This window comes from Hypomesus nipponensis, chromosome 6 (assembly GCF_054491055.1).
Source record: "Hypomesus nipponensis isolate SF chromosome 6, ASM5449105v1, whole genome shotgun sequence".
In the NCBI taxonomy this organism is placed as follows: Eukaryota; Metazoa; Chordata; class Actinopteri; order Osmeriformes; family Osmeridae; genus Hypomesus; species Hypomesus nipponensis.
The window spans coordinates 19,415,046-19,441,538 of record NC_140366.1 but is presented as its reverse complement, the minus strand read 5'-3'; the positions used below and the strand labels follow the sequence as shown (position 1 = coordinate 19,441,538).

The 26,493-nt window shown below is 45.8% G+C and overlaps 4 protein-coding genes across 9 annotated transcripts; 2 read left to right on the top strand and 2 right to left on the bottom strand.

Annotated features, from left to right (window-relative positions):
• Positions 1 to 1,135: 1,135 nt before the first annotated feature.
• On the bottom strand, positions 1,136 to 2,903 carry LOC146287524 (protein yippee-like 5). 2 transcript variants are annotated; one of them, XM_084700789.1, is made up of 3 exons: positions 2,747 to 2,903; positions 2,188 to 2,347; positions 1,136 to 2,018 (listed from the first exon to the last, which is right to left on the bottom strand). In XM_084700789.1, exons 2-3 carry the CDS (start codon positions 2,326 to 2,328, stop codon positions 1,755 to 1,757), a joined length of 405 nt encoding a protein of 134 aa, XP_084556915.1. In that variant the 5' UTR covers positions 2,329 to 2,347; positions 2,747 to 2,903; the 3' UTR covers positions 1,136 to 1,754. The 2 variants fall into 2 exon arrangements, with proteins under 2 accessions (XP_084556915.1, XP_084556916.1); XM_084700790.1 differs by lacking the exon at positions 2,747 to 2,903 and adding an exon at positions 2,573 to 2,727.
• A 2,544-nt stretch (positions 2,904 to 5,447) lies between these two features.
• Positions 5,448 to 16,123, top strand: LOC146287523 (phospholipase B1, membrane-associated-like). The gene is made up of 42 exons (XM_084700297.1): positions 5,448 to 5,457; positions 5,743 to 5,758; positions 6,301 to 6,396; positions 6,522 to 6,556; positions 7,241 to 7,325; positions 7,412 to 7,463; positions 7,560 to 7,637; positions 7,779 to 7,844; positions 7,957 to 8,027; positions 8,142 to 8,217; positions 8,301 to 8,408; positions 8,553 to 8,624; positions 8,739 to 8,810; positions 9,026 to 9,103; positions 9,232 to 9,292; positions 9,578 to 9,636; positions 9,769 to 9,842; positions 9,956 to 9,999; positions 10,161 to 10,269; positions 10,382 to 10,433; positions 10,553 to 10,633; positions 10,732 to 10,797; positions 10,945 to 11,045; positions 11,167 to 11,248; positions 11,359 to 11,463; positions 11,688 to 11,783; positions 11,887 to 11,958; positions 12,039 to 12,116; positions 12,271 to 12,331; positions 12,548 to 12,606; positions 12,918 to 12,985; positions 13,159 to 13,202; positions 13,354 to 13,453; positions 13,541 to 13,592; positions 13,709 to 13,789; positions 13,905 to 13,970; positions 14,260 to 14,354; positions 14,627 to 14,708; positions 14,860 to 14,964; positions 15,114 to 15,209; positions 15,336 to 15,410; positions 15,574 to 16,123. The coding sequence occupies exons 1-42, from the start codon at positions 5,448 to 5,450 to the stop codon at positions 15,856 to 15,858; spliced, it is 3,264 nt and encodes a 1,087-aa protein (XP_084556423.1). The 3' UTR covers positions 15,859 to 16,123.
• A 230-nt stretch (positions 16,124 to 16,353) lies between these two features.
• On the top strand, positions 16,354 to 22,575 carry LOC146287522 (serine/threonine-protein phosphatase PP1-beta catalytic subunit). 2 transcript variants are annotated; one of them, XM_084699895.1, is made up of 9 exons: positions 16,354 to 16,483; positions 18,162 to 18,293; positions 19,350 to 19,580; positions 20,037 to 20,141; positions 20,255 to 20,326; positions 20,404 to 20,555; positions 20,699 to 20,833; positions 20,925 to 21,025; positions 22,160 to 22,575. In XM_084699895.1, the coding sequence occupies exons 1-9, from the start codon at positions 16,432 to 16,434 to the stop codon at positions 22,161 to 22,163; spliced, it is 984 nt and encodes a 327-aa protein (XP_084556021.1). In that variant the 5' UTR covers positions 16,354 to 16,431; the 3' UTR covers positions 22,164 to 22,575. The 2 variants fall into 2 exon arrangements, with proteins under 2 accessions (XP_084556021.1, XP_084556020.1); XM_084699894.1 differs by having other exon boundaries at positions 20,925 to 22,575.
• Positions 22,576 to 22,580: 5 nt separating this feature from the next.
• Positions 22,581 to 26,456, bottom strand: bpnt1 (bisphosphate nucleotidase 1). 4 transcript variants are annotated; one of them, XM_084699892.1, is made up of 10 exons: positions 26,317 to 26,456; positions 25,400 to 25,521; positions 25,193 to 25,297; positions 25,000 to 25,107; positions 24,854 to 24,902; positions 23,930 to 24,013; positions 23,596 to 23,687; positions 23,318 to 23,515; positions 23,124 to 23,229; positions 22,581 to 22,938 (listed from the first exon to the last, which is right to left on the bottom strand). In XM_084699892.1, exons 2-10 carry the CDS (start codon positions 25,517 to 25,519, stop codon positions 22,787 to 22,789), a joined length of 1,014 nt encoding a protein of 337 aa, XP_084556018.1. In that variant the 5' UTR covers positions 25,520 to 25,521; positions 26,317 to 26,456; the 3' UTR covers positions 22,581 to 22,786. The 4 variants fall into 4 exon arrangements, with proteins under 4 accessions (XP_084556018.1, XP_084556017.1, XP_084556016.1 ...); XM_084699891.1 differs by lacking the exon at positions 26,317 to 26,456 and adding an exon at positions 26,086 to 26,292 and having other exon boundaries at positions 25,400 to 25,578; XM_084699890.1 differs by lacking the exon at positions 26,317 to 26,456 and adding an exon at positions 26,086 to 26,291.
• Between the last annotated feature and the right edge of the window lie 37 nt (positions 26,457 to 26,493).

Sequence of the window (26,493 nt, the reverse complement as noted above, 5' to 3'; positions counted from 1 at the left end):
AAGACCCTTCCAGAACATGATTAAACTGACCCGTCTGAATTTACTGGGCCCTTAGTCGTCAGCAGGTTTCCAGTACTCGGTCATTGGGGAACATAACCCTGTCCTGTGGCCTCTTCAGGTTATCACCCCCTGCCTCCATCCCTCACCCTCCTCCCTCCTGCCCAATCAACCAATGGTTTGACTCCTGCATGGCATTGGATTGAACCTCAGTGTGTGTGTGTGTGTGTGTGTGTGTGTGTGTGTGTGTGTGTGTGTGTGTGTGTGTGTGTGTGTGTGTGTGTGTGTGTGTGTGTGTGTGTGTGTGCGCGTGTGCATGTGTGCACGTGTGTGTACGTGTAGAGTAAGGATGTCCCCTCCGGCTCAGTTCTCGTGTGGCCATGTTTGTTTCTATGAACTGTCGTCAGCTTTGTTTAACTTGCGGACCGCCGAGCCCTGAAAGATGATGCACCCCCCCTGTGTTCAGCTGGATCAGACACTGAACAAATGGACTCGGGTCACACAGAACCTCCGGAGCAGAGCCCTTTTCCATCTCTGCCTTCCCTTTGAATGAGTGGTTTCTGTCTTCTTCTTGTAATAGCCCTCCCCCTCTTTTCTTACTTTACCCATGTACACACTCTCTTGGGAGTTTGTGCTCCAATCATTTCTGTTTCAGCCTCTCTTCTTCCTCCCTGCAAGTCACGCAGCTTTGTTGATCCTCAGTCACTCTGTCTCTTCGTTTCTGGCTCACCAACCACCTCAATCCTGAGAGAGGAGATCGAAGGATGATCTGAGCAGCAGTGAGGAGAGATGACGTGGCTGGTAGTTTAAGACCTAGTTTATCATTTGAGACCTGTTCTCTTGAGTGCTTATGAGAAATGGGGAAACAATGAGTATCTTTCTGTATCTTAAAAGAAATTTTATTTAACCATATATTGTTTTGATTTACTTACACACTAGCATAGAGCTGCATATTTAGTTAAATGTATAAAAAGAACATAATTCTGTTCCATTTTCTCTTATTTTATTAAGTTTCATTTTCGCCGAGGAAGAATAAAGTGGATTAGAGGACGTGAACTGTTTCCTCATCATTTGATCATTAAAACTCAAAACATCATGACTTCCTACAGAGGTTGAAGGATATGAGACTTGAGTCTGATTGTTGATTCAGATTTGTCACTTTATTTAAGTCTCAAAGTGATGTCAAAGAAATACAAATGGGTACCTGGACAGGGTCAATAATAATAAAATAAAGCCTGGTTTCAACGGTAAACAGAATATGGAGTCCAGTCTGATCTAGAATAGGACAGAGCTAATAGGACAGAGCTACAGTGTGCATAAAGGGAGAAGCCTGGTCACATACGTACAACACAGAATTCAATTCAAACTCAATACAAACATATCCAAATAAAAGCTAAATTGTTGAAAAGTGAAAGATATACAATTGGATATACACTGATAACTCGTTTGGAATTCCACCATTTAGCTCTGAACAAAACCAACCAAGTGCATCAACTAATGGCAGTAGTTGGTTGGCCGCTGGGATACTGTGACACTGAGGTGAGAAAGCATCTGTCTAAGCGCAAAGCTCTTCAACCACACCTCCATACACAGACTGACCAGTGATCTGCACAACCCACTGCAGGCCGATGGTGTGGTTTATCTGCTGTGCACGTCTGCGATACGACCGTCTGGGTGGGCACCTCTAAGACTAACACTAAGTGATGCATGACTAAGATGCACACAATTCTCAACAGGATTCTTTGCTGATGGAGCTGCTAGCCCACGAGAGAGCAGTTATCGGGGGTGCTGGGCTGTAAGGAGATCCCTGAGGGCGCGTGCTCCTCAAAGCCCTCGCTCTCCCTCACCAGGGCCCGCTCAAGGATCACACGGCCCTCCTTGTAGCGCTGGCTGTCCTCCGTGGCGTACTCGTAGATCCAGCCCAGCTTGCTGTTGCAGTTCTTACAGCTGATGTCTCTCACCACATGCCTGCCTGTCAGCATCAGTCTGTCCTGCACCTCCCTGTACTGCAGGTTCACCACCTGGTGGAAGGCTGAACATCAGTAACAAGCCCGGGGGCCACACCAGATCATGCAAACATATCTGTGTCTGGACCTACGTAGGGAGGTGGACAACAGAACTATGCCGTTGTTTACTCATATGAGCATGTTGCCAGTGGTTCGCTGTCCTGGCTGCAGTGACTGGGCTCACCTTGTTGAAGAGGAAGGCTCTTCCTGTAGCACCGGTGAAGCGGGTGGAGATGAGTTCCGTGCGGTTGGTCAAGATGGTGTCACAGCTGGCACAGGAGAAGAGCCGCGTGCCACCGATGTGGTCCAAGAAGATGCGGCCCATTCTGCTGCTGTCTGCGCGGCTGACCATCAGAACAGACAGAACTCCTATCAAACACTTTCTCACACTCATTCAGTTTTGCGACACAGCTAGAGAGGGAAGGAAACTGCGACAAGATCAAAGATGGTGGGCTGATGTCTGGTATTATTGTCCTTAACTTAGCAGACCAGAAAAAACACGGAAGTCTGCTGCTATGCGATACCATCATGATGTCTTATACATTATGGCAACAGGCAACTTTCCTTACTTGAAAACACGTTTCCCATTTAAAGGTATCAACACATCCCATAATTTAATCCATTACACGTGAATGGAATCCATGGATATCTCCATCGTTGTATTATCATGGAACAGTAGTAGGCTACTTCATCCAGTTTGAAAAAAGCGATAGTAACACAACATATGGAAGGAACTTTCTCACCGTAGTATCCTTTCGGTTTATATACAGACGGTATTTCTAGCCTTCGTTTTATTTTGTGTTCTCTTCAACGTTGTGCGTTTTCCTTTCGCTGCACTCGACGTGCAGACAACCTACTCATAAACGTCGTGTTTTGTCCACAGCTGTTCCGCTGGAGCAACACATCCGGCAACGTTAGCCCCGCCCCCAACATTTGAGTACTTTATCATTTAACCACAAGGGGGCGGTCAAACTAGTAAACGACGAGGGCAGAGAATGTCTAATATAGATAAACAGGCTCTGACGAGGGTCCTTCAAAACATCTAAGAAACAACATCGTCTTTGACAGTATTCTGTGACCAATTCTGAGACCAAATACGTATCTGTTATCAGAAGCTTGAGTGCTGGGGGACTACAGTAAGGACAATCCTACTACACCAGCGATTCCCAACCTGTGACCGGGTAATACAGGTGGGCCGCCAAACCAATAAAAACTATGAAAAATGAATAAGTATCAAAATATTTACATGTTGACGTAAGACCTGGACATGGAACTGACATTTCCGCCTTAATTTGCATACACCTCATAAAATCATAAAATAAAATAAATAAAAACACGCAGAATTCAATGCACGCATAACTTCCGCATATTGCACAAACCAAGTCAACAACATCCGATAGCGATCCATTTGTTCCCTATGGATGTAACATGTCTTCTCAGTTTCTAACAAAAACCTGGAAATGGGAGAGATCTCCAGGAGGGTGACATGTTATCGGTTGATGACAAAATGAAAAGCAAGAAGCGTGTTAGCGCAGTGTAGCTATAGGGTAAAAAAGAGAGCAATAGGGTTAACAACCTTTTCTGTTTATTAAAAAGTAATGTTTCTATCTTCACCGGAAGTTTTAGACCTGACCTTGCCGTGGTAGTTACGCAGGTTACCTCTCTTTACAATGTGTGCTTACTGTGGCACTGATGGACACTTTGTCTTCTTTGATTGCTCAAATACATTTAGCACTGAATGGGAACTGTTCCCCCAATCTCAATCTCCACCCTAAACACTAAACCCTTACAGAGTTAGCAAGAACACCCTTGTCCTTGAGAGGGAGATAATAGACTCTTATGCAAAGACAATGTCTGTTATCAGGATTAAAAATTGATTGTGATCAGCAATAAATCCACTCTTATTTGATGGATTGGAAGCTCATTGATCAACTTAAGGATTTCCCATATCATACCGCTTTCAAAAAGTAAATGAGTACAAAAATGTCTACAATATTACATACAGTACAGATCTCCTTCATTCTGTGTTGTAGTGAGACATCTCAAGTTTCAAATGTTTATTTTCAGATGCACAGAACAACACAAGGTCAGACTGGGCACTGAAATTCTTGGGACAAGACAACACAAGCAACCATAAGAGTATGTAGAACATATAAGGCATAACACAACATAAGTACTAAGAACATAGATGACGTCTATGATAAGCTAAAATAGAATAGAAATAAAATAATAATAAACCTCCTAAATATACCTCACCCCTCCGGCACTCCCTGCACTCTCCAACAAGTCCTTCAATAATAAATTATTACAACAAATAATATTATAAATAATATTTTCTGAATAAATCCTCCAAGATAATGACGGTTCATGAGGAAGACCTCCCACTGTCCTGATGTGAAGCGTTAGGTCACCTGAGGTTTCAGCTGCTCTGAAGACGCACTCATAGGTGAACCATGATTACAAATCCACTTCACGAACACAAGCACAAATACAAGTCTTTCAAACCTCTTTTGTGACGTTCCTTTTTTGTGAATAATAAATGTGGATTTGTCATTTTCTTGAGGTGTCCGTTTGTTCTGCAGTCCTGGTTCTACACGTGGGCCCTTGTTTTATCTAGTGGTGTGACCTGAGGGTTTGAGAACCTTATCTCTCTCTGTCTTATCTCTGAGTTTTCACACAATGTTACCTTTCGCTGAAAACAGATACAAGTCTCAGATACAACAAGAACATATTTCAGAATCCATGACCTTGCTGACACAAGTACTGAAGAATATAAGAGTGGCAAAACTTTTAACCTGATATGTTTATTAATTTTTCAAATAGTTAAGGCCATGTGTTGACATTTTGTGAGTGAAAAGTGTGGTTGCACAGTATGAAAAACTGAGAGATAAGAGCATTGATTTAAAGATGATCTTCTCTCTTACAACTGATGAACAAACTATTTATTAAGATAAAATGCTGAATTGGCCTTTCCATGCAGTTCAAATGACCTTCTACTAATCTAAATGTGCCCTTACACTATTTCTCTGTACGTTACATGATCTGTTCATCCTCAGTTTTTTAAATCTCTTTCTTTCATTATTTCGCTATTTCTGTCTGTCTCTCATTTGCTCTCTCTCCTTGTTTGCTGTTTTTCTGTCATTGTCTCTTTCAACCTCCCCTCTGTTTTCGCTGACTGGCAGGTACTGGAGTTGTCGTGACGACAGTGTCATGGCCATGCCATTGAATAATTGGCCCCACCCCCTCTGCATATTCAGGATGTGTCAGCAGGTATATTTGTTAATTGCTCTGAGCAGAAGTGTAGTGGACCTGGAGATACTGAGCAGTGTATTATCTACCTGTCAGCCAGACAGACTGACACACAGCAGGTGGTTTAGGAGCTGCATCACTGACACACACAGAAGAAGGATGTCTCTGCTTACAGTCGTACTGCTTGTGCTCTCCATGGCATCAGGTCTCTTTACATTCTCTTATTCTAAAAACACTTCAAGTATTCACAAAATTAATGTTACCAAATATGGAAACACAAACTCTGTAACTGCAGTTTGAGTATGTTTTCGTTTTAGCGATGCATGGTTCTGTCTATGGACTCGACTTTTATTCCTGTTATTAATCTATGTGTGAGAATTCATTACTTGATTACAGCACTTGTAACCGAAAGTATCTGATTCCTTTTTGTTGTCATCTTCATCCCAAAGCCGATGCACAACTTTGCCCTGTGATTCCCCCACCCTCCCAGCCCCCTCCTACCTCAGGTGAGTTTGATCTCCAAGCATTGATTATCCTGTAGTCAGATGAGTGTCCATGTGTGTTATTGAGTGGTGACAGAACTGACTGGTCTGGCTCTGGACCCTCAGCTCTATACATCTAGCATCTCACTCAGTTCAGTACATACAGCATCTAGCATCTCACTCAGTTTAGTACATACAGCATCTAGCATCTCACTCAGTTTAGTACATACAGCATCTAGCATCTCACTCAGTTCAGTACATACAGCATCTAGCATCTCACTCAGTTCAGTACATACAGCATCCCAGTAGAAGACTGCCTAGAACCAATTGAATTGTGGTGATGTGATGTCCTGAAATATGACTTTAAGCAGAAACCCTAGCAGGAACCCTAGCCTTGACCCCTAACCCCAACCCTTACCAATATTGTTGACACTTATACAGTCTTATTAAAACAAATTAATGCTAATAAGTATCTCATGGAGGTCTTATCATCTATAACGCTGATTACAAGCTCCTGTATCTAAAGTGTGACTGTGGTTAATTTAAGTCTTCTATTTGAAACCCAGTGTAAAGACGTTGACTCCACCTCTCTCTCCAGTTCACAGCGTCAAACCCTCAGATCTAGCCGTGGTCGCTGCTATCGGAAACATCCAGACACACAGGTGAGTAACATTGGGGTGCATTCTGGGATATGGGATAGCCAGCATTCTGGATCATAAGAAATCATGTGAAAGCATTCAAATGTTGATAATGATAATAAAAAATATGTCCTTCTTTCTGCCTGCAGCAGTAAGCTGTCCAATGTGCTTTCAAAGCTTCATGGTAAGCCTATACTGAAATGTTTAGCTGTGTTTTATGGTTCAATCTAACTGTGCTCTGACAGAGGGTCTCTTGGTCTGTATCTTGGGCTTACCTATTTCGAATTAGTTTTGAAATGTTACAATTTCATAAAAAAATCTGAGTGAGTATTTTAAGCGACTCCTAAGGTATTTGGAGGAAATGTCTGTGGATGAAGAAAAGATTAAGTTTGCAACAATATACATTTTAAGGCACGTCTATCTACTGAACGTCATTATGGCATTGTCTTTCTTTAATTAATATACCAATTGCTCTTTTGAAACAATCAACAGAGTGCCTTCACTGTGGGCTCTATTATTACTGCACTTAATACATATCATAATAGAGTTTGAAGAACCTCAAAAGAGCACATATGAACTTCATACTACGGTATGATATCTTTGCTGCTCTGATAGTTGTACCTCTATAGAGCTAGTTGACAGCAAATGGAAGTCAGTATTTATTGCTATCAGTTTCACTGATAAAAAAGCATGTGACAAAAGAACATTACTAATATCTAACCACAGAAGAAGAAAAGACTGATACAGAGCGATAGCAGGAGGCCAAACCCACCATCAATGACCTGTGTGTCACATTTACTGCACATTTATGTTGTTATTCCTCGAAGGCCTTCTAAAGTAACAAAACGTCTGAATTTCCTCCTTCAAGATGTCATGACTCTATTCAACCCATCCCTGACCAGTCGACTACCTGATCAAATCAACCCATATTCCTCCGACATCTCACAGCACAGGTGAGTCAAAACTCTCCCAAGAAAGAAATATACACCTGTGCATGTGCCTGTGTGTGTCTCATTATCAATCCTTTACAATTTTTCAGAAGTCTAGTCGAGCAGGCCAAGGAACTGTCTCTCTCCTTTAGCAATAATCAGGTATTCGAAAAATTACCTCTTTCCAATAACCACAACCTAGTGTATTGAAACGGTTAATTTGACCCATCGGCAACTCATCTCACCTTCCTCCGACAGGACGAAGACACAGACAGAGACTGGAAACTGGTGCTGCTGTTCATCCAGGTTGACGATATCTGCGAATGTCAGGACAAGGTCAGAGGTCAAAGACAAAATAAATCTCACCCACAACGTCCTTCTACATTTCAGTCTTTTCATGGTCTAGTCATGCCCATAATACCACATACATGTCAACACAAACATGTCTAGACAAACATGGTGTTTGTGTGTCGGCAGGTCACCTCAGCCGTGGAGGCGACTGTGCAACAACTAGATCTTGCTCTACGAGTGCTTCACTCGCAGGTCTGATAATATACGGCCTCTGGCACATCTATCCACTACAAGTTAGACTTCTCCTGGGGATTAACTGAAGTTATTGAGCAAAAGTTTATGACTGCTTTGTACGTACTTACAGTTGAAGCGAACCATTGTGAGCATTGCGGTATGGAACGGCGACGATGACACTGGTCCAGCCCACCAAAACAGGTGCGGCTTTTAAAGAACAAACTGAGTTTTAGAGTTACTGTACACATGTTTTCTTCCGGGATTTGATCCTTTTGGTTGGTTGTCATGGGAGATGTTTGGGTTTTGTGTTGGCAGGATGTGCCCATGTATGGAGAGAAACAGCGAAGGTGAACAGAAACTACTGCAGACCATACTTACCCAGGCCATTCAGGTAAAACAGGTCTTCTCATCTCCCATTCAGTATCTTCATGGACTTCCTCAGTTCCTAACAAGTGTTTCAATTAAACCCACCAGGAGTCCCTTGCTCGCCGCCTGGTGGAGAAGCAGTGGTACAGCAGCAGGCCTGACTTTGCCGTCCTCCTGCAGGACTCTCCTTTCATCACAAACAGCGCTTCAGTCGACGTGAGTGACCAGCGGTTGAATCCACCAGCACCTCCCGACATGAAGCACACAAACACGCTCTTGTCAGTCACCAGTGAGGCCCAGCAGCTGGAGGCGCTGGGCTGGATGTTCACACACAACTGTTCTTTTGTGCCTCTTCAACAGAGTGGGAGGCCTTCTGCCATACAAGAGTCACGTCACACAGACGAGCTGATGGTGCAGATGTGGGCAAACCTGGTGAGTCCCCCGGCCTGCTGCAGAGGCCGTGTCTCTGACGACACACAGTCATTGTCCACGCTCTCTATCCAGGCCCCCATGAACACTGTAATAATGGGCTCATTTGTCTTTTAGCTGCAGTCTACCAGTGGCCGGCAGAACATGGGGGACAATAACATGATCTTATCTGTCCCGTGTCCCACTGAGGTAGGAAAGACTCCCTCTCACGTACAAACTGTGCACGGCTATCACCAACGCAAGTAGTTTATCACAGAAAACAACAACACATAATTGTAACAAAATGTTACTGAGATAAATCTATCTCTTCCCCCCCTCTCTCTATCTCTATTTCTCTCTCCCACTCTCTCTCTCTCTCTCTCTCTTTCCCTTCCTCTCTCCATCCCCATATATCTCTCTCTCAGAGCCGGCCCTTCCTAAGGACACAGAGGAACTCTCCAGTAGCCTCCCACCACAGTGAGCCTAGTCTTCGTGTTGATCCAGTGAGTGTTTCCTGGCCATGTTGACCAGGGCCGGTGCAGACGGTCTCAGTCTCAGCCACATGGAGCTCCTCACAGTACACACTCTGTTCATGCTGCTGATTGTGGACGTGCTCTGTGTGTCTTGTCAGATCACGGGCACTGAGCTGCCATGTGTGGACCTCAGCCCCTCCAGCCACCCTCCAGACTCTGGTAAGAACAACTTACACGTGTTACATGTACACGTAAAACCCTCCACTGTGACCTTGAACACTGTTTACCTGCAGTATTGTACAAAGTAACATTTCACCCAAAGGTGAAATGATAAGTTTATAACTGATGAGTTAAATATGTTGTGGTGTGTAAGGTGAGTTTATAACTGATGAGTTAAATATGTTGTGGTGTGTAAGGTGAGTTTATAACTGATGAGTTAAATGTGTTGTGGTGTGTGTGTGTGTGTGTTGCTATGTCCGTCCTGATCCCGTGTCGTCCTCCTAGTTCACGCTCTCCGGCCAGGTGACATCAAGGTGGTGGCCGCCGTGGGAGACTCTCTGACAGTGAGTCTGGCATTTGGACGTTTCTCCTTTCACCTGTACCTGAGTGGTGAGGCCACCTGCTGTGAGGTGAGCGCACTTAGCCACCTGCTTTCTGACACTCATCCAATGATCACCTGTGTTTTTGATCCACAGGCAGGCAACGGTATTGATTCCAAACCTACCAATGTACTGGATGTCTTGCGACAGTACAGAGGGCTCTCCTTTAGGTGGGTCACCACAGTGCAGCCATTCCCACTATCTAATCACTTGTCTGAGTGTTAGCTACATGTATTAATAAACCCTGACTCATACAGTTTTCTGTCTCTGTTTGGCAAATCAGTATGGGGGGAGACGAGAACCTTACCACCGTCACAACACTTCCCAGTGAGTCCTTCTCTTCTCCTTGTCTTCGTGATTCACATAATCAGCTAACCCTAATGACAGGACATGGGCCTCCAGTGCTCTGCCTCACCCCCTCTGTGGACTCATTCAGGAGTGGATTCCGCTCCCCGAGCCTCATCCCACTGTCTTTTGCTGCTGTTTAGATATCCTGAAGCACTTTAACCCTCTCGTGACTGGCTACTCTACGGGCATTGGCAAACAGGACACCCCCCAGGCCTTCCTCAACCAGGCAGTGGCAGGAGGGAAAGCCAAGTGAGGAGTCCCACCTGACCGCTCTCTGAACACCTGCACCATGCCAACACACTTCCTGCCTGGCCTCCATGTGATCAGGTTCATCGGGTGTCTTCTTCTTGTGTGTTTTCAGGGATATGCCGAAGCAAGTTCGAACCCTTGTGGCCCTCATGAAGAATGACTCAGTAAGACGGCTCAGATGTGTTATTCAGTGATAAGAAGTATTTCATAGAGTTTTTGGACAGCTTCCGAACAATACTCCTTGGTTGACATGCATATTGTCATGGTGCCCTCTGTCTTGCAGCGCATCAATTTCCAATCTGACTGGAAGATCATCACTATGTTTATCGGAGGCAATGACCTGTGTACCTATTGCCAGAACTCAGTGAGTACTAATATTGCGTCTTTTGTAATACGTGTTTTTGCATCTTGGGATTTTTGTTCTTTAAAAGTCAACTGTCTCTCCCCCCTTTTTCCCCACAGCTGTTTTACTCTGTGGAAAACTTTTTACATCACATTCAAGAGGCACTGGATTACCTTCACAAAGAGGTTAGGACTGTGGGCAAGTCCCCTTTTACTCCATTTGGGTTTATCTTTTACTTAGTCGGACTAAGTCTTTCAGGAAGAGAAGAATATCTCTTAATCTAATGTTAGTGTCTGGTCCTGTGTCTGTCTGTCTCTCTGTCCTAATGCCAGGTGCCCCGGGCCATCGTGAACCTGGTGGAACCCATAGACATCACCTCCCTGAGGAAGGCCCACCAGGACCCCTCGGTCAAGTGCCCCACCTGGCTGGTCAAGTACGTTTCCCCTCCAAACCTGTCCCTGCTCTGCCCACAGCAGTCCTACATCATGGTTACCTTGCATCCCTGGATCAGAGTGGGTTCAGATGTGTAGAGCTTCTGTTTGTCCTCTCCACAGCATCCTGTGTCCCTGTGTCATCCTGCCCAAAGAAGGATCTCTAGCGTTAAAGCAGATGGATGAACTGATCAGAGATTATCAGGTATGACAAACACCACGTGGATGCGCACTCATTGTTTTGTAAAAGCAGAACTATCAGTCATGTATTTATAGTGTGATGCATTCTAATCCCCTTGCTTTCGATCATTTCAGTGGTCGTTGAACGTGCTGGTGGAGTCGGGCAGGTATGACACCCACCCAAACTTCACGGTGGTCATTCAGCCTCTCCTCAGAGACGTGATCGTGCCTGTGCTGGAGGTAAGCCCTGTCTGCAGAATGGTGGGCAGAGACTTGAGACTCGTTGACCCACACAGGGGGGTCACAGTGAAAATGATGCTTACAGACTTGCAATCGCCGGTGTGTGTGAGCTCAGGAGGGTAGCGTTGCCTGCAATGCGACTGAATTCAACCACACAGGCAATGCGACGTTCTCTCTAGATTGTTTTAGACCCAAACCAATCCTAATGTTCCAATGTGTTCCAGGACGGAAGGCCAGACCGTTCGTATTTCAGCGCTGACTGCTTCCATCTCAGCCAGAAGGCCCAGACTCTGATGGCTCGCTCTCTCTGGAACAATATGGTCAGACTCGAGACACAGACGTCATAAATGAACCCAGAGAGGAGCCGCGACATGCGTTAGCCTTTAGAAGTTAATCATTCCTTTTCATTGGGTTTATCCACAGTTGGAGCCTCTTGGCAACAAGACTGCAGTGCAGGCGTTCTCCAGTGAAATTCCCCTGAAGTGCCCATCAAAGGTTATTATCTCTGACACGTTTTCTACCTTTGAAAGTATTTTAGTTTCAGAAAAATGTATTTAAGTTTTTTTTTCATTTAGGACTCACCATTTTTGAAGACCTACCAGAACAGCAATTACACCTATAAGGGCCCCGCCCCAAAACCTCCACCAATCACGGTAGGTCCTTACAAACGGCTCTAACATCCTGTTTGGATACAGAGGTGACCAAACTGTCAGCTGTGAGTCACTTATCAATACAGGAGATTAGTGAAACATGCTTAAAGATGATGGACTCACTCTGTTCTGCTTCTGTGTCCATCTTTATCACTAGAACTGGGGAAGCGATCTCTCCTGTTCATCCGTGGCTCCATCCACACCTGTGCCTACCTCAGGTGAGACTGAGATCTGTGCCTACCTCAGGTGAGACTGAGATCTGTGCCTACCTCAGGTGAGACTGAGATCTGTGCCTACCACGAGTGAGACTGAGATCTGTGCCTACCACGAGTGAGACTAAGATTCAGGGTTCACCTCACTGGATCCCTAACAGAGGGTGGTGGAGATGACAGGGAGTTGGTGCAGTACTAACTGATGTGTTCCCCTCTTCCCAGTTCACAAACTGCGACCAGCAGACATCAAGGTGGTGGCAGCACTGGGAGACTCAATTACTGTAAGAAAATACAAGAAGACTGAGTGGCTGTGTGTGTGTGTGTGTGGGTGTGTGGGTGGGTGTGGGTGAGTGATTAAGCAAACCGTCTATAGTGTCCATGATCTATGAACCTCTCTTATCAGTTGTTATTGTTAACTAGTTCAACTTTTGTGATATTCCTTTGATGTTCAATATCTTTTATGCAGACAACAGCATTATATAACATCTGTATCATGATTTCTGGTTTCCTATCTAGTCAGAGAATTGTTTAATATCATATCTGTTTCCTCGTTCATCAGTTGGACTGAAGCCGGCTTGTTCTTACTTCACAGGCTGGGGTTGCAGCCAAGTCAAGGAACATCCTTGAACTCAACCGAGAGTACAAAGGAGTTTCATGGAGGTGCAGCACTGCCTTATTATACACTCCTACATGTACACAGCCTTTAGCACACACCAGGCCTGCCTGACCATGCATGGTCATTGTTGGAGAGCTTGGTCTGAGTCTCTGCCTCTTAGTCTCTATGAAAGAGACATTTACAAAACAAATATTCTTGTGTGTCTGTGTTCCTGCAGTATTGGAGGTGACCAGAGCTTGGAGACTGTCACTACACTGCCAAGTGAGTGTTGCAATGTTCCCATGTGACCAGTAGATGTCACTCTCTGAATGCAGTGGACAACTTATTGACATACAGATAGTGGCGTTGTACACGTCCTAACCCTATAAAGATGGTAGTCCATGCTGTCTCTACAACTGTTTGTTTCTTCTAGACATTCTGAAGAAGTTCAACCCCTCCCTCCAGGGCTTCTCTAGAGGTCAAGGTTCAAGGCAGAAGGGTTTCAACATGGCCGTGGCGGGGGCCATGACCCTGTAAGTACAGCAGACTCTCTCCACCTGACACGTCTCTCTCCTCCTCTCCTGTCAGTCCCACTTATACCCATGTTTGCTGTTTCCTAGTGAGATCCCAGCTCAGATCCAACAGTTGATCAAGGCCATGAAAGAAAACAAGGTAACATTTTTACTCACACTGGATACTGTCAGTAAAGTGGGTTAAGCTTGGATCATCTGACTAGGGCTTCTGTCCTCCACATCCTCCATGTCTTCTTCTGTCTGTGGAACCCAAAGCAAGTGGATTTTGAAAATGATTGGAAGCTAGTGACCATCTTTGTCGGAGGCAGTGATCTTTGTCATTACTGCGTGGACCAGGTATGTGTACTCTCCAAGCGATACACACCAGACTGACGGAACGGTGACACAGCAGTCGTGTTTTTACAGAGTGTGGATACATAACAAAGGGTTGTTTGTGCCATGCCTCCCACAGAACAACCTGACTCCAAAGAACTACAGTCACAACCTGATGTTGAGTCTGGACATGCTGTACCAACAGGTCTGTGAGGAGAATCATTCATGTGGATCAGTAGATACTCTGAACACGTCTGTTGAAATGAGAATCATTCTGGTGGATCAGTAGATACTCTGAACACGTCTGTTGAAATGAGAATCAAAATGTACATTCTCACGACCTATTGCCATTTCTCTCTCTCTCTCTCTCTCTCTCTCTCTCTCTCTCTCTCTCTCTCTCTCTCTCTCTCTCTCTCTCTCTCTCTCTCTCTCTCTCTCTCTCTCTCTCTCTTTCTCTCCTCTCTCTCTCTCTCTCTGTCTCTCTCTCTCTCCAGGTACCTAGAGTAATGGTCAGTGTTACTGAGGTACTGCAACTTGAGCCTCTTCGAAGGGTGCAGCAGGAGAACACGTTGTGCTCCCTGTTTCAGAGGTAAAAATATTTTGGATTTTTTTTTCTAAAATGATAGTTTTTTTTACATGTATTCATTTAGCAGACACTTTTATCCCAAGCGACTTCCAAGAGAGAGCTTTACAAAGTGCATAGGTCACTGATAATAACAAAAAGATAGCTCAATTTTTTAGGTTGAAAAAGTATTTTCGAGAAAAAAAATTGAATTCAAAACCTGCTTTCAAAAAAGGGTGTCATTCTTATGGCCCACATATCCACTTATGGTTAAAAATGTATGGTTAATCTCTGGACAGGAATAAGTGTCCCTGCCTTATGAGTCCAGATGATAACTCTCCAGAACTGGAAGAGATCAAACGCATCAACAAGGAGTACCAGGTAGGGGGGAAGAGGCTACAACTAATAATAAAGTCACATTGTTTGATATTCTAGGTCTGGAGATTTAACAGGAATAAACGACAGATGAATCCCTCTTGCTCAAACACCCAGACTTAGCTCCTCCTCTTCTCTTCATATTTATTTTGAACAGATCGAGAGTGAGCTTCTGATCTCTGGAGAACGTTACGATGGACGGGAGGATTTCACTGTCGTCCTCCAACCGTACCTACACAGCTCCTTCATGCCTTACGTTGGGGTGAGTACCCCTGCATAAACACACACACATGCACACACATAAACACACACACATACACACACATACATGTACACACACATACACACACATAAACACACACACATACACACACATACATGTACACACATACTAACCGTCTGTTTTCACAGGTGGGAGTACCTGACATGAGTTTCTTCTCTGTGGACTGCTTCCACATCAGCGAACGAGGCCATGCGGAGATGGCCATCGCTCTCTGGAACAACATGGTGAGCGAGAGGGAAGACATGGAGGATCAAACCATAAGCACAAGTGGTTGAGCTCAAACGCTGTGCTCTGTGTTTCCAGGTTCATAGGTTGGTTAGTTATTAGTAACACTGGTGGTGTTTTCACAGATGGAGCCGGTGGGCAGGAAACACATGTACAACAACTTCACCCATGATCGCTCCAAAATCAAGTGCCCCTCTGAGGTATGGAGACATCCCATAATAACCCCTTAAGCATCACACACAGTGTGGCAGCACGGTCTACTGGTGGTACAAGTGTTCAACTTATCTGAGATGAGTTTATGTTGCGCACGTATCACTTACGTCTATTTGCTTGTTTGCAACTTATTTTGTTCTCCCCCTTTAGGATCATCCGTTCATCTTTACCAAGGTCAACAGCCTCCCAAGCTCACCTGTACAGCCCAGCACCACTGTCCAACCTCCAGTCGCAACCACCAGCCTGATTCCAGGCCCCACAGCCCCCATCACCCAGTGTGACTCCTCTGTGCCTGTGTGGGTCACTGCAGTTCTTGCTGTGGTCGGTTTACTTATTGGTTGGGGGGTCACCTGGCTGCTCATGTCTTACAGACAGCGTCAGAACCTAAGGAAGAAGGAGGAGAAAGTGGTAGAGATGAAAGGAACTGTTTTCTAAGGCGCTGTGAAATGATTATGTTGATGATACTGGCCTACTGTTTTCAATTCAGTTTTTTTTCCTTCTTTCTCTCTCTTAATTTTTCTCTCTCATTCAGACACACATACACAAACGGTCACACACGCACACATAATCACACAATACGGGTTTTGCAATTTCTACCAAGCATTCTGTAAATATAACTGTAGATTATTTATATTTCCCCTGTTTTATTTTATTGTATAAAAAGTACCAACGTTTTATGTTCCCAATTACCATTTATAATGTATGCAATTATTACATCATTTTGTATTTAAACAATAAAGGTTGATGCCAAAATTATGCTTTTAATTTTAATTGATCAGAGAATGTGTAATATTCTAGTTACGTTGATATTTGGACCAAGTTGGAGATATTGAATGATGATCGAGCCATTCATTACGCATTATTGCATAATACTTTTCAGTATGTGGAGGCTGGCAATGCATTGCTTCAAGTCTCTAAATAGCAGTCTGGCTCATTGATTATTGGACTGTTTTGACGTCACCTGGCGGCGGGTTTCATATTATTCTTTTACTGAGATTATTAGAAAACATGGCGGAAAGCGAGCTGAACGTAGACAGCATCATCTCTCGATTGCTTGAAGGTAACTATGCTATCCTGTACTGCTCTTATCACTGTGTGATGGGTACCTTAGTCATTTCAATATTGTTTTACTGTTACTGATCAGGGTCAGGTCATGAAGAACTACAGTTACTGTAGGTAATCTAATGTTTTGATAACGCTGGCTAGCTAATGTTGCTAGCACTAGAGTTAGCTCGTGTGTCGTCCGTTTTCGCCCAGCGCGGCAGTCTGCCAAGTAAAAAGGGTTGGTGGTGAAACGCTACATTAGCTGTCTCTAGCAGTTGGGTTGAAACAGCGACCGACTTCTCTTTATTGTTTTTCAGTCGCTCACCAACGTGAATCAACATTCGTCTGTCTGCTATGTTAAGGTGTTGTCCAGCTAGCGAAGTAGCTTTTCTTCTAGCTGTAGCTGCTAGTTAAAATATCGTAAACAGTTTGTCAGCTTCCTCGGTATGCTAGATAGCAAGCAACATAGCGGAACACACCCCCCTCCCCAGTCATCGCCGTCTATTTGTAACGTTGGTACAGCTTTACACCCATCATAAATCAGTATTTCTGGCCAGACAAAAATGTGCTAGCGGTTGATGGTTTTTTTTTCATGACGTGAGTTAAGGTATTTTGCTGTAAGGCTGTTTTCTAACCGTGTGTACGTAGAATAGCGATTTTTGTCATTGCAGCCCGTATCGTTGGCTGTGGCTACGAAGGTCACACTACAATAACACTAACGTAACGCAGCGGATAGTTATTAACATTTCGTCCACTGGTCTCCACTCACTTAACCCTCTTGTTGTCCTGGGGTCATAATGACCTGAAATCTTATTAAAATCTAAGATTATGTCTATGATATAAAACATTGAATTTAAGTACACTGGCATTCATATGTTTTAAAGTTTTACCTTCGGGGGGTTGAGAGTTAACAAGACAGCTGATGTTGTTTAGGACTATTTGGTTGTATTCTAAACATATAGTTGTAATTGTGCCAAATGTCACATTTGTATCCACAGGTAAGTCGAGTTGTTATGAAAGAATTGGGTCCCTGGGTCGAAGTAAACTAAGTGTAATGTGTTGGTATTATTTCAAGACAAGAGGAAGGTTAATTAGTTCAGCTAGGCAGATAATAAATATCCTAAATGGAGAGTAATATCCACAGTTACCGAGTCAATAGCATTTAAATAGGCCAACATTGAGTTGTGTTAAGTGTGGTGTTTGGTTCCATGCACTCGGCCTGCCCCACTTGGAACATTTCCCACTGCCTCTCACACCAGTAGCTAAGCACCAGGCCCTCAGCGCTCTGGGTCACACCTACATCATCAACATTTCTGTTGACTGAAATACTATTTAAAAACCTGCCTAAAACTATTCAGAGGTTCTTTATTCTTCCCACACACTTCATAATTTTACAGGAGAGGATTTTACAGATCTTATTTTTTTTTTTTTTGTCATTTGCCATTACTCTTGATATTGGTCACATTTAGTTGACAAAAAGTACTTTTGACAGATTATTATTTGATGTAAATATTTCACCTTAGTGGTGCACTGGATATCTGCTTCTGCCTGGGGCTTATGTTACCATGGGTAACACGTGACATGGGGATAGTGAAAATCAGTTGCATGGACATGATAACGGTCTAATCCGTCGATATGCAAAGCCGAGCACACGTGTCATTTTAATGAAGATGGTGGTGACCCTTCCTCTGCAGTGCGGGGATGTCGCCCGGGGAAGATCGTTCAGATGACCGAGGCGGAGGTGAGGGGGCTGTGCATCAAGTCCAGGGAGATCTTCCTCAGCCAGCCCATCCTGCTGGAGCTGGAGGCTCCTCTCAAGATCTGTGGTCAGTACACACTGCAGTCCTGTGGTCAGTACACACTGCAGCCCTGTGGTCAGTACACACACTGCAGCCCTGTGGTCAGTACACACACTGCAGCCCTGTGGTCAGTACACACTGCAGCCCTGTGGTCAGTACACACACTGCAGCCCTGTGGTCAGTACACACTGCAGCCCTGTGGTCAGTACACACACTGCAGCCCTGTGGTCAGTACACACACTGCAGCCCTGTGGTCAGTACACACACTGCAGCCCTGTGGTCAGTACACACACTGCAGCCCTGTGGTCAGTACACACACTGCAGCCCTGTGGTCAGTACACACACTGCAGCCCTGTGGTCAGTACACACACTGCAGCCCTGTGGTCAGTACACACACTGCAGCCCTGTGGTCAGTACACACTGCAGCCCTGTGGTCAGTACACACACTGCAGCCCTGTGGTCAGTACACACACTGCAGCCCTGTGGTCAGTACACACACTGCAGCCCTGTGGTCAGTACACACTGCAGCCCTGTGGTCAGTACACACTGCAGCCCTGTGGTCAGTACACACACTGCAGCCCTGTGGTCAGTACACACTGCAGCCCTGTGGTCAGTACATTTTGCACCCTGCCTGCCATACAGCCCTCGGACTGTACTGTAGTCTAAATAACGGCTAGATCATTTTTTACCATATTATTGGTGCCTGTCCCTACTTCCTCTACCAGAGGTCAACAGATCTTAATGCCAACCTGCTGTCTCTGAAGAGGCCTGAATGGCCTCCTCCACACTCACACACACGTTGGCATGCACGTGGTGTAGAGGCTGGAGTTGGTAGTTAGGGTTCCCTACAGCAGCAGAGCTGGTGCTTTGGAAGTAGAGCAGGGAGATCTATAAGGGGGACTCCCCTGTGTCTGTGTGGCAGTGAAGCGAGAGCAGAAGAACGACAGTTCAGTCTCCCCTCAGGCAGGTACAGTCATGGCTCAGACTCCCACCCTTCTCTCCTCTTCACTGCTTTCAGTCTCTCCTCTCACACCCATCTCTCGTTTCTCTGTCCCCCGACCACCACCCCAAAACCCCCACCAGGTGACATCCATGGCCAGTACACAGACCTGCTGAGGCTGTTTGAGTATGGAGGCTTCCCCCCGGAGGCTAACTACCTGTTCCTGGGGGACTACGTGGACCGGGGGAAGCAGTCCCTGGAGACCATCTGTCTCCTGCTGGCCTACAAGATCAAGTACCCCGAGAACTTCTTCCTGCTCAGGGGGAACCACGAGTGTGCCTCCATCAACCGCATCTACGGCTTCTACGATGAGTGTGAGACGGGGAACATCCTCCTGACACGTCACTTTAAGTGGTCCAGTGTTTGAGGTTGCGTTCTGTGTGTGCTCATGTGACTTCCCTAGTGCCTGTGATGCTGTCTGACTGACTAGTGCCTGTGATGCTATCTGACTGATGTGTGTTTGTGTTCCCTTGTGCCTGTGATGCTGTCTGACTGATGTGTGTTTGTGTTCCCGTAGTGCCTGTGATGCTGTCTGAATGACGTGTGTTTGTGTTCCCTTGTGCCTGTGATGCTGTCTGACTGATGTGTGTTTGTTCCCTAATGCCTGTGATGCTGTCTGACTGACGTGTGTTTGTGTTCCCGTAGTGCCTGTGATGCTGTCTGAAGGACATGTTTGTGTTCCCTAGTGCCTGTGATGCTGTCTGACTGACGTGTTTGTGTTCCCCAGTGCCTGTGATGCTGTCTGACTGACATGCGTTTGTGTTTCCCAGGCAAGCGCAGGTTCAACATCAAGCTGTGGAAGACCTTCACGGACTGCTTCAACTGTCTGCCCATTGCCGCCATCATCGACGAGAAGATCTTCTGCTGTCACGGAGGTGTGCTTGCTGTTCCCCAGTGACTTCCCTCACACATGTAGTGTGACGTGTTTCTTCCTGTGTGTGAGTTGTATTCAAGTCTTTGTCCATCGTGCTGTTCTCCTGTCCTGCAGGTCTGTCCCCTGACCTACAGTCCATGGAGCAGATCCGCCGCATCATGAGACCTACTGATGTTCCTGACACAGGTGTGTCATCACCACGTGCTGGTGGAGGATGATGGTGTTGTCTGAGTTGTGATGTGACCGCTGTCCTCCCCCGGCAGGCCTGCTGTGCGACCTGCTGTGGTCCGACCCCGACAAGGACGTCCAGGGCTGGGGCGAGAACGACCGCGGGGTCTCCTTCACGTTCGGGGCCGACGTCGTCAGCAAGTTCCTCAACCGGCACGACCTGGACCTCATCTGCAGAGCCCACCAGGTACAGCTCCCTATCTGGCCTCTGTTCCGTAGCAGTCCTCCTGCTGTGGTCACTGGACAAGTTTCATTGATTTGCATGTCAAGGTCCTTGTTTAGGAGGGAAGGTTGTTGAGAGATTCCGTCCTGCCCTCTGCTATGATACAGGTGGTTGAGGACGGCTATGAGTTCTTTGCCAAAAGACAACTGGTGACATTGTTCTCCGCCCCCAACTACTGTGGGGAGTTTGACAACGCTGGAGGCATGATGAGTGTGGACGAGTCTCTCATGTGCTCCTTTCAGGTAAGAACCCCAAACACAGTAGAACCGCGGCCCTGTGGATGACACGATGCTTCGCTAGTCTGCTGCTCAGCTGTGCCTCTGTCTCCCTTAGATCTTGAAGCCGTCAGAGAAAAAGGCAAAGTACCAGTACGGAGGGGTGAACTCTGGACGCCCGGTCACTCCACCCCGTACTGCCCAAGTCCCCAAGAAGAGGTGAATGATTGGCCCACTCCCTGCCCCCCCCTTGCCAAGCCCCCTCCTTAGCCAATGGGGAGCTCTCCACCACCCCTTCTCCCCATCAGCTCTTTCATATAAGTGTTAACATACATTTTGCTGTGAATAATGTTTTTGTTTTGGCTTGTTTGTTGGTATTTTTACGATGGTGTTTTTTCAACGACGTGTTGCTCTGCCCTCGCTATTCCAAAGTGCAGCAATATGAACCTAACCTTTAGTGTAAGGGGACAGTCTCTTGGAGAGGACACTTTTCTGCCTTCTGATCAACAAATGGGGAATTTGATTGGTGTGTGTGTGTGTGTGTGTGTGCGCGCGAGTTAGAGAGAGTTGAGTGATGGGCCCCCTGCTCCAGGTTCTTCCAGATTTTGGGGGCGTTCCAGAAAGCCAGAATTGTTAGTCGGCCAGACAGATGTTACAAAACATTGTGTGCTTTATTTATCTTTTGAATTGTCTAAATAATTGACGCTCTTGGTAACTCATTAAAGTATATTTTTTTGCTAATTTCAAGAGCTGTAATGTTCAAACCTGGTTGGCTGATTTAAGAACCATGCTTTTTGGAGCGCCCCCTGCAGTTCCCAGCAGTCAGAGCCTCCCCTCCCAGGCACTAACACCTTGTTGGTACTAGACATCTCAGCCTTCTACTAACACTGATTCGGTATGGTAACGAATAGTATGGTGTCATACCAACCCGTTGGACTCCAGAATGTTTTCTCCTCATGGAGATGAAAATGTTTTAACAGGACGCAAATAAAATTTATATTAAACAACTGGTCCATGGTATGAAAGCGGACTCATTGCAAGTAAACATTCTACTACATATCTGTGTATGAAATTCTGTTGGCTGATAAGCAACCTTACAGTGTCTGGGTCCTAACCCTGGACCTGCACATCAGATGTGTGTTATCATGCCTGTTTGTTTAAATCAAGCATACCAGCAACTTCTCTGATCCTGCTTCCATTACTAAGGACTGTTTGTTATGGAAATACATGTTCCGCTGTGCCTGCCTGTAGGAATGCATTGATCTTGATAAGTGCAATAGGACACTTCAGAGATGAAAGGCACAAATGTGTTGTTACCAGTTGTAAAATCCTGCTACTTTTTTGTACTTTCAGTTGATGTAAACATAGCAGATGACATCATCATAGCGAGGTTGTGCACACGCTCACCAAGCGCAGTGGAAGGCAGAGATGGCACTGGCATTAAACAGTGCGCCACCTACTGGTGCATGTTTGTAAGAACGTGTGAAAGTGACTGATCCAAATATCAAATGTAAACATGGGTGTTCATGCTATCTGTACATTCATATAAGATCACACTGCGCATCAGTGTCATTTTCATCCAACTAATGAACATTTACAGGAATATTCTAATGATTTAAAAACAAATGTAGATTTTGGTTCAAATCTTGCCTTTTTCCTTGTTAATCTGTTGGTCTATTCAAGTTGGAAACTGTAAGTGTCTAAAGATTTGTACAAGTGTTTCAGATCCTTTGAATGAAATAAACAGAAGAGTGATGTTGATGTTCGGCCATGCTTGTCATGTGAATGTTACTGTTCAGTCACCAGTGTTTTTATTATACAACAGATATCAAAAACAACATGCATTCTGATTCACTTACAAGAACATGAGGTACATGATTGTGAATAAGCAAATAACTATCTTCTAACAATATCTATATCCCACTTTACCCCTGCCACATATCGTATGGGCCCATTCATGTCCAGCTGAGGTTCTTTGTGTCAGTCGGTCTTCAGGGCCTGGAGGACAGACTGGGGCACCCTACTGGCATAGTACTGGTGGTTGCGTAGAGTGGCCAGCACTCCTGTGGAGTTCATATGCTTCACATTGGCGTCATAACGATAGGCATTGCCATGCATGTCTGTCAGTTTGCCTGCAGAGAGAGAGAGAGAGAGAGAGAGAGAGAGAGAGAGAGACAGAGAGAGAGAGAGAGAGAGAGAGAGAGAGAGAGAGAGAGAGAGAGAGAGAGAGAGAAATGTGACACAGAGGAGAGATTTCTGTGTGGTGTTCATGAGAGGTGCATTCATCCTATGGCTGGACAGAGAGGATGTGGTTTACCTCCCACTGCATGCAGGATAGCTTCAGGGGCGCATGTGTCCCACTTCTTACACCCCAGACTGGCAAATACATAGGCAGAGGCCTTCCCCTCCACCAGCTGGATAATCTACAAGCGGGAAGAATCAAGGAGGGCAACTCAATATCACATTTATAGCAAACACACTATCTTACATGGATTGTTCACCTATGTTTACCTTATTTCCAGCTCCGCCCACTTTGATCACCTCGTCAGGCTCCATGGCCTCGACACAATCCGTGACTAGCTTGTTGCTATGGGAACGGGTGGTAGTGACGATGCGCTTCCCATCTGGGACCTCCTGTAGTTGAAACCCAAAGGCTCCCAGTCCTAGCACTCCCCACAGGGTCCTGCCCATCTGCGCACCTGCCCCAAGCTACGAGTCACACACATGCTGTTCATAAAGGACTTCATCAGTCAGGCAGGATAACATGTTTCATTTCAATATCTTAGTACCTCATAATTGTAAAATGGCTGGTTTATGACCCCAGCAATAGCCTTTCCTCCATGCGCGATTCCAATGAGCACAGTCACATGATCCAAAAGCCCTAAGATCAGATGACATAACAGTGAGTTGAGTTGAGCTGAACCGGAATACAGCACTCACACATCCAGAATGTTCCAATAGGAGGCCTAAAGAAGACAGTAGAGGAACCGTCAACTACATAAAGCTGGAATTAAAAACGAAAGCCCACAACCCTCTACTGCTATTTCCCCTTCCTCACTAAAGCCACCCCAGTATCCAGCACATGTCCCTCCATGTCCCAAGACCCTCTTCCGGTCACCATACGGAGAGCCGTGCGTCGAAGCTCAGAAGCATCCAGCCTGGTGTGGGACACCTCGGCCTGGTCTGGGAGGTAGAGACACCGCGCCGCTGGTCAGCAGCGACGGACCCACAGGAGGGGGGAGAGAGAGAGGAGAGGGGAGGGAGAGAGGGAGGGGAGAGAGAGAGGGAGGGGAGAGAGGGAGGGAGGAGAGAGAGGGAGGGGAGAGAGAGGAAGAGAGGGAGGGGGAGGGAGAGAGGAGAGGGGGGGAAGAGAGAGGGAGGAGAGAGAGGGAGGAGAGAGAGGGAGGGAGGAGAGAGAGAGAGGAGAGGGAGGGGGAGGGAGAGAGAGAGAGGAGAGGGGGAGAGAGGAAGAGAAAGGAGTGAGAGAGAGGGAGGGGGAGGGAGAGAGGAGAGGGGGGAGAGAGGAGAGGGGAAGAGAGAGGGGGGAGAAAGAGGGAGGGGGAGGGAGAGAGAGAGGAGAGGGGGAGAGAGAGAGGGGGGGGAGAGAGAGGAGAGGGGGGAGAGAGAGGAAGAGAGGAGAAGGGGAGAGAGAGAGAGGGAGGGAGGAGAGGGAAAGACAGAGGGGGGAGAGAGAGGGAGGGAGAGGTGAGAGGGGGAGAGGTGAGAGGGGAAGAGAGAGGGGGAGAGGTGAGAGGGGAAGAGAGGTAAGAGTAAAAGAACAGGAGCAATCCTGAAAGCACTTTTCCACTGCATGGTCATGAGGTGTCGCTGTGACGACCAGCTACATTGACAAAGTAACTGTATGCGATGGACAACTAAGTCAATCAAAACCCTCCTATCTCTGACGTCATGCAAGGAAGGAGGAACTCCATCCTTTTTGTCTTTAGGGTGTGGAGACGTGAAGGCTAATACACACAGGCTCCAGAGAGATGGAGAAGGGAAGTTGCAGTAACAAAAACCACTGTTAAAATTCTTGAACCAGTTTACCTTCAGTATATTCTTTAGTCCCATCAAGGGGGTCAACCCAGACCACCAACTAAGATGGGAAACACAACACACACAATTGATTTCTGACATGTATAGCATATACTGTAAGGCAGAACCACATCTGTCTGTACATATGCCCCTCTTACCTCCTCCTCTTTCAGGGTGTTGTATTCAACTGGGCAGGCCTTCTGCAGGATCTCTTCAAACTGCCCGCTCTCAATCAAATCTTCCTTAACTTCCTCTTCTGGCAGATCCTTTCAAATGGGTGATGATCAGACTTATGAGTTATTGTGGACCCTAATTTAATTTGGTAGCCTGACTGTTCTTGCACACGCCTACCTCCTCTCCAATGATGGTGATTAGGGGAAAGTGTTTCGACAGAGAAGCACAGATGCTCTGCTGGACCAGCCTGTCAGCCAGTGTCTGCAAGTCATTGGCTCCTGTCTGGAACACAGGAGTACCACCGCGATAACGCTTCAATAAGAGAGACAATACATGCGTTTCACTGCTTGTAACGCATTGAAATGCCATTGAATCTCAGCCTACCTTTTCCACAATGCCAAGGTCTCCACTCTGAAGGACCCTCCGAGTGATGGCTCCAGCCTTCTCGGCTACAGCGTATGCTGAGGCCACGAGGCGCATCACAACGGCTGGGTTTCCCGACATGGCTGGTCGACAGAAGTAAAGCACAGTTGTTTCTCAGTGCCTCTTCCTAGTCAGGTCTCCTTTAACATGTTTGATTAAACAACACACCTTGTTCAGGTACTGGGGCAAAGGCCAGCGGTATATGCTGTGTCACTCTGAGCTAAGGCATCTTAAAACTGTGTGTCTTTGTGCCTTAAGCAAAGTATTGTTACCTGTGTGTGTTTTACATACCTGTTCTTGCATAATCCTAAATCTGTAACATACTGTACCTCTCAGTCATAATCTAGGTTATATTTTTCTGGTGGATTAGATTGCCTATCTGATGTATAATATTTGGCTTTACTTTAACATCCGTGTCACCAGACAAAATCCAGCATTCAACTTATAATACATAAATTACATTTCTAGTAACATTCCGTGATGTTTCGTGACCACTACAGTGGCACTAGTAGTTTACTAGTGGAGCTAGCTACTGCTAGGCTACTTTCACGGTAGCTAGCCGAATTAAGTAATTGTAGTTATACAATGTAATTATTCTAACCAAAACAACCTCCCTCTTGTCTTGTGCATAAAATTAGATGACTCACAGGTTTATGAGTCAATTTGTAGAAACTTCTAGGTAGCCAACCCAAGATGAATCCAAAACAACCTACTACAGGGCGGAAACAGTGCTGTTCTACACTTATTTGGCCGTTGGGTCCAAATGCCTGACATATTAATGGGTTGATACGGTTTGGTTCTTGCATTTTGGATGGCGTGGAAAGTGGGCACACCCCAGATTTACGTGGGTAATTCTCGTCTTTCAAATGTATGTTCACCTCAAAAATGCCCATATTTGGTTTAGCCGGATGCTATCTAGATGCCAAGTATGGAACTATAATAAGACGCTAATAAATCCAGTCTTCCGGTCTCTGCTAGATGGAAATGCCGTCTCGAGCACTATGTATTTGCTAAGCGGCGGTTAGAATTTAAATAAATTAACCGTTTGAAAGTTA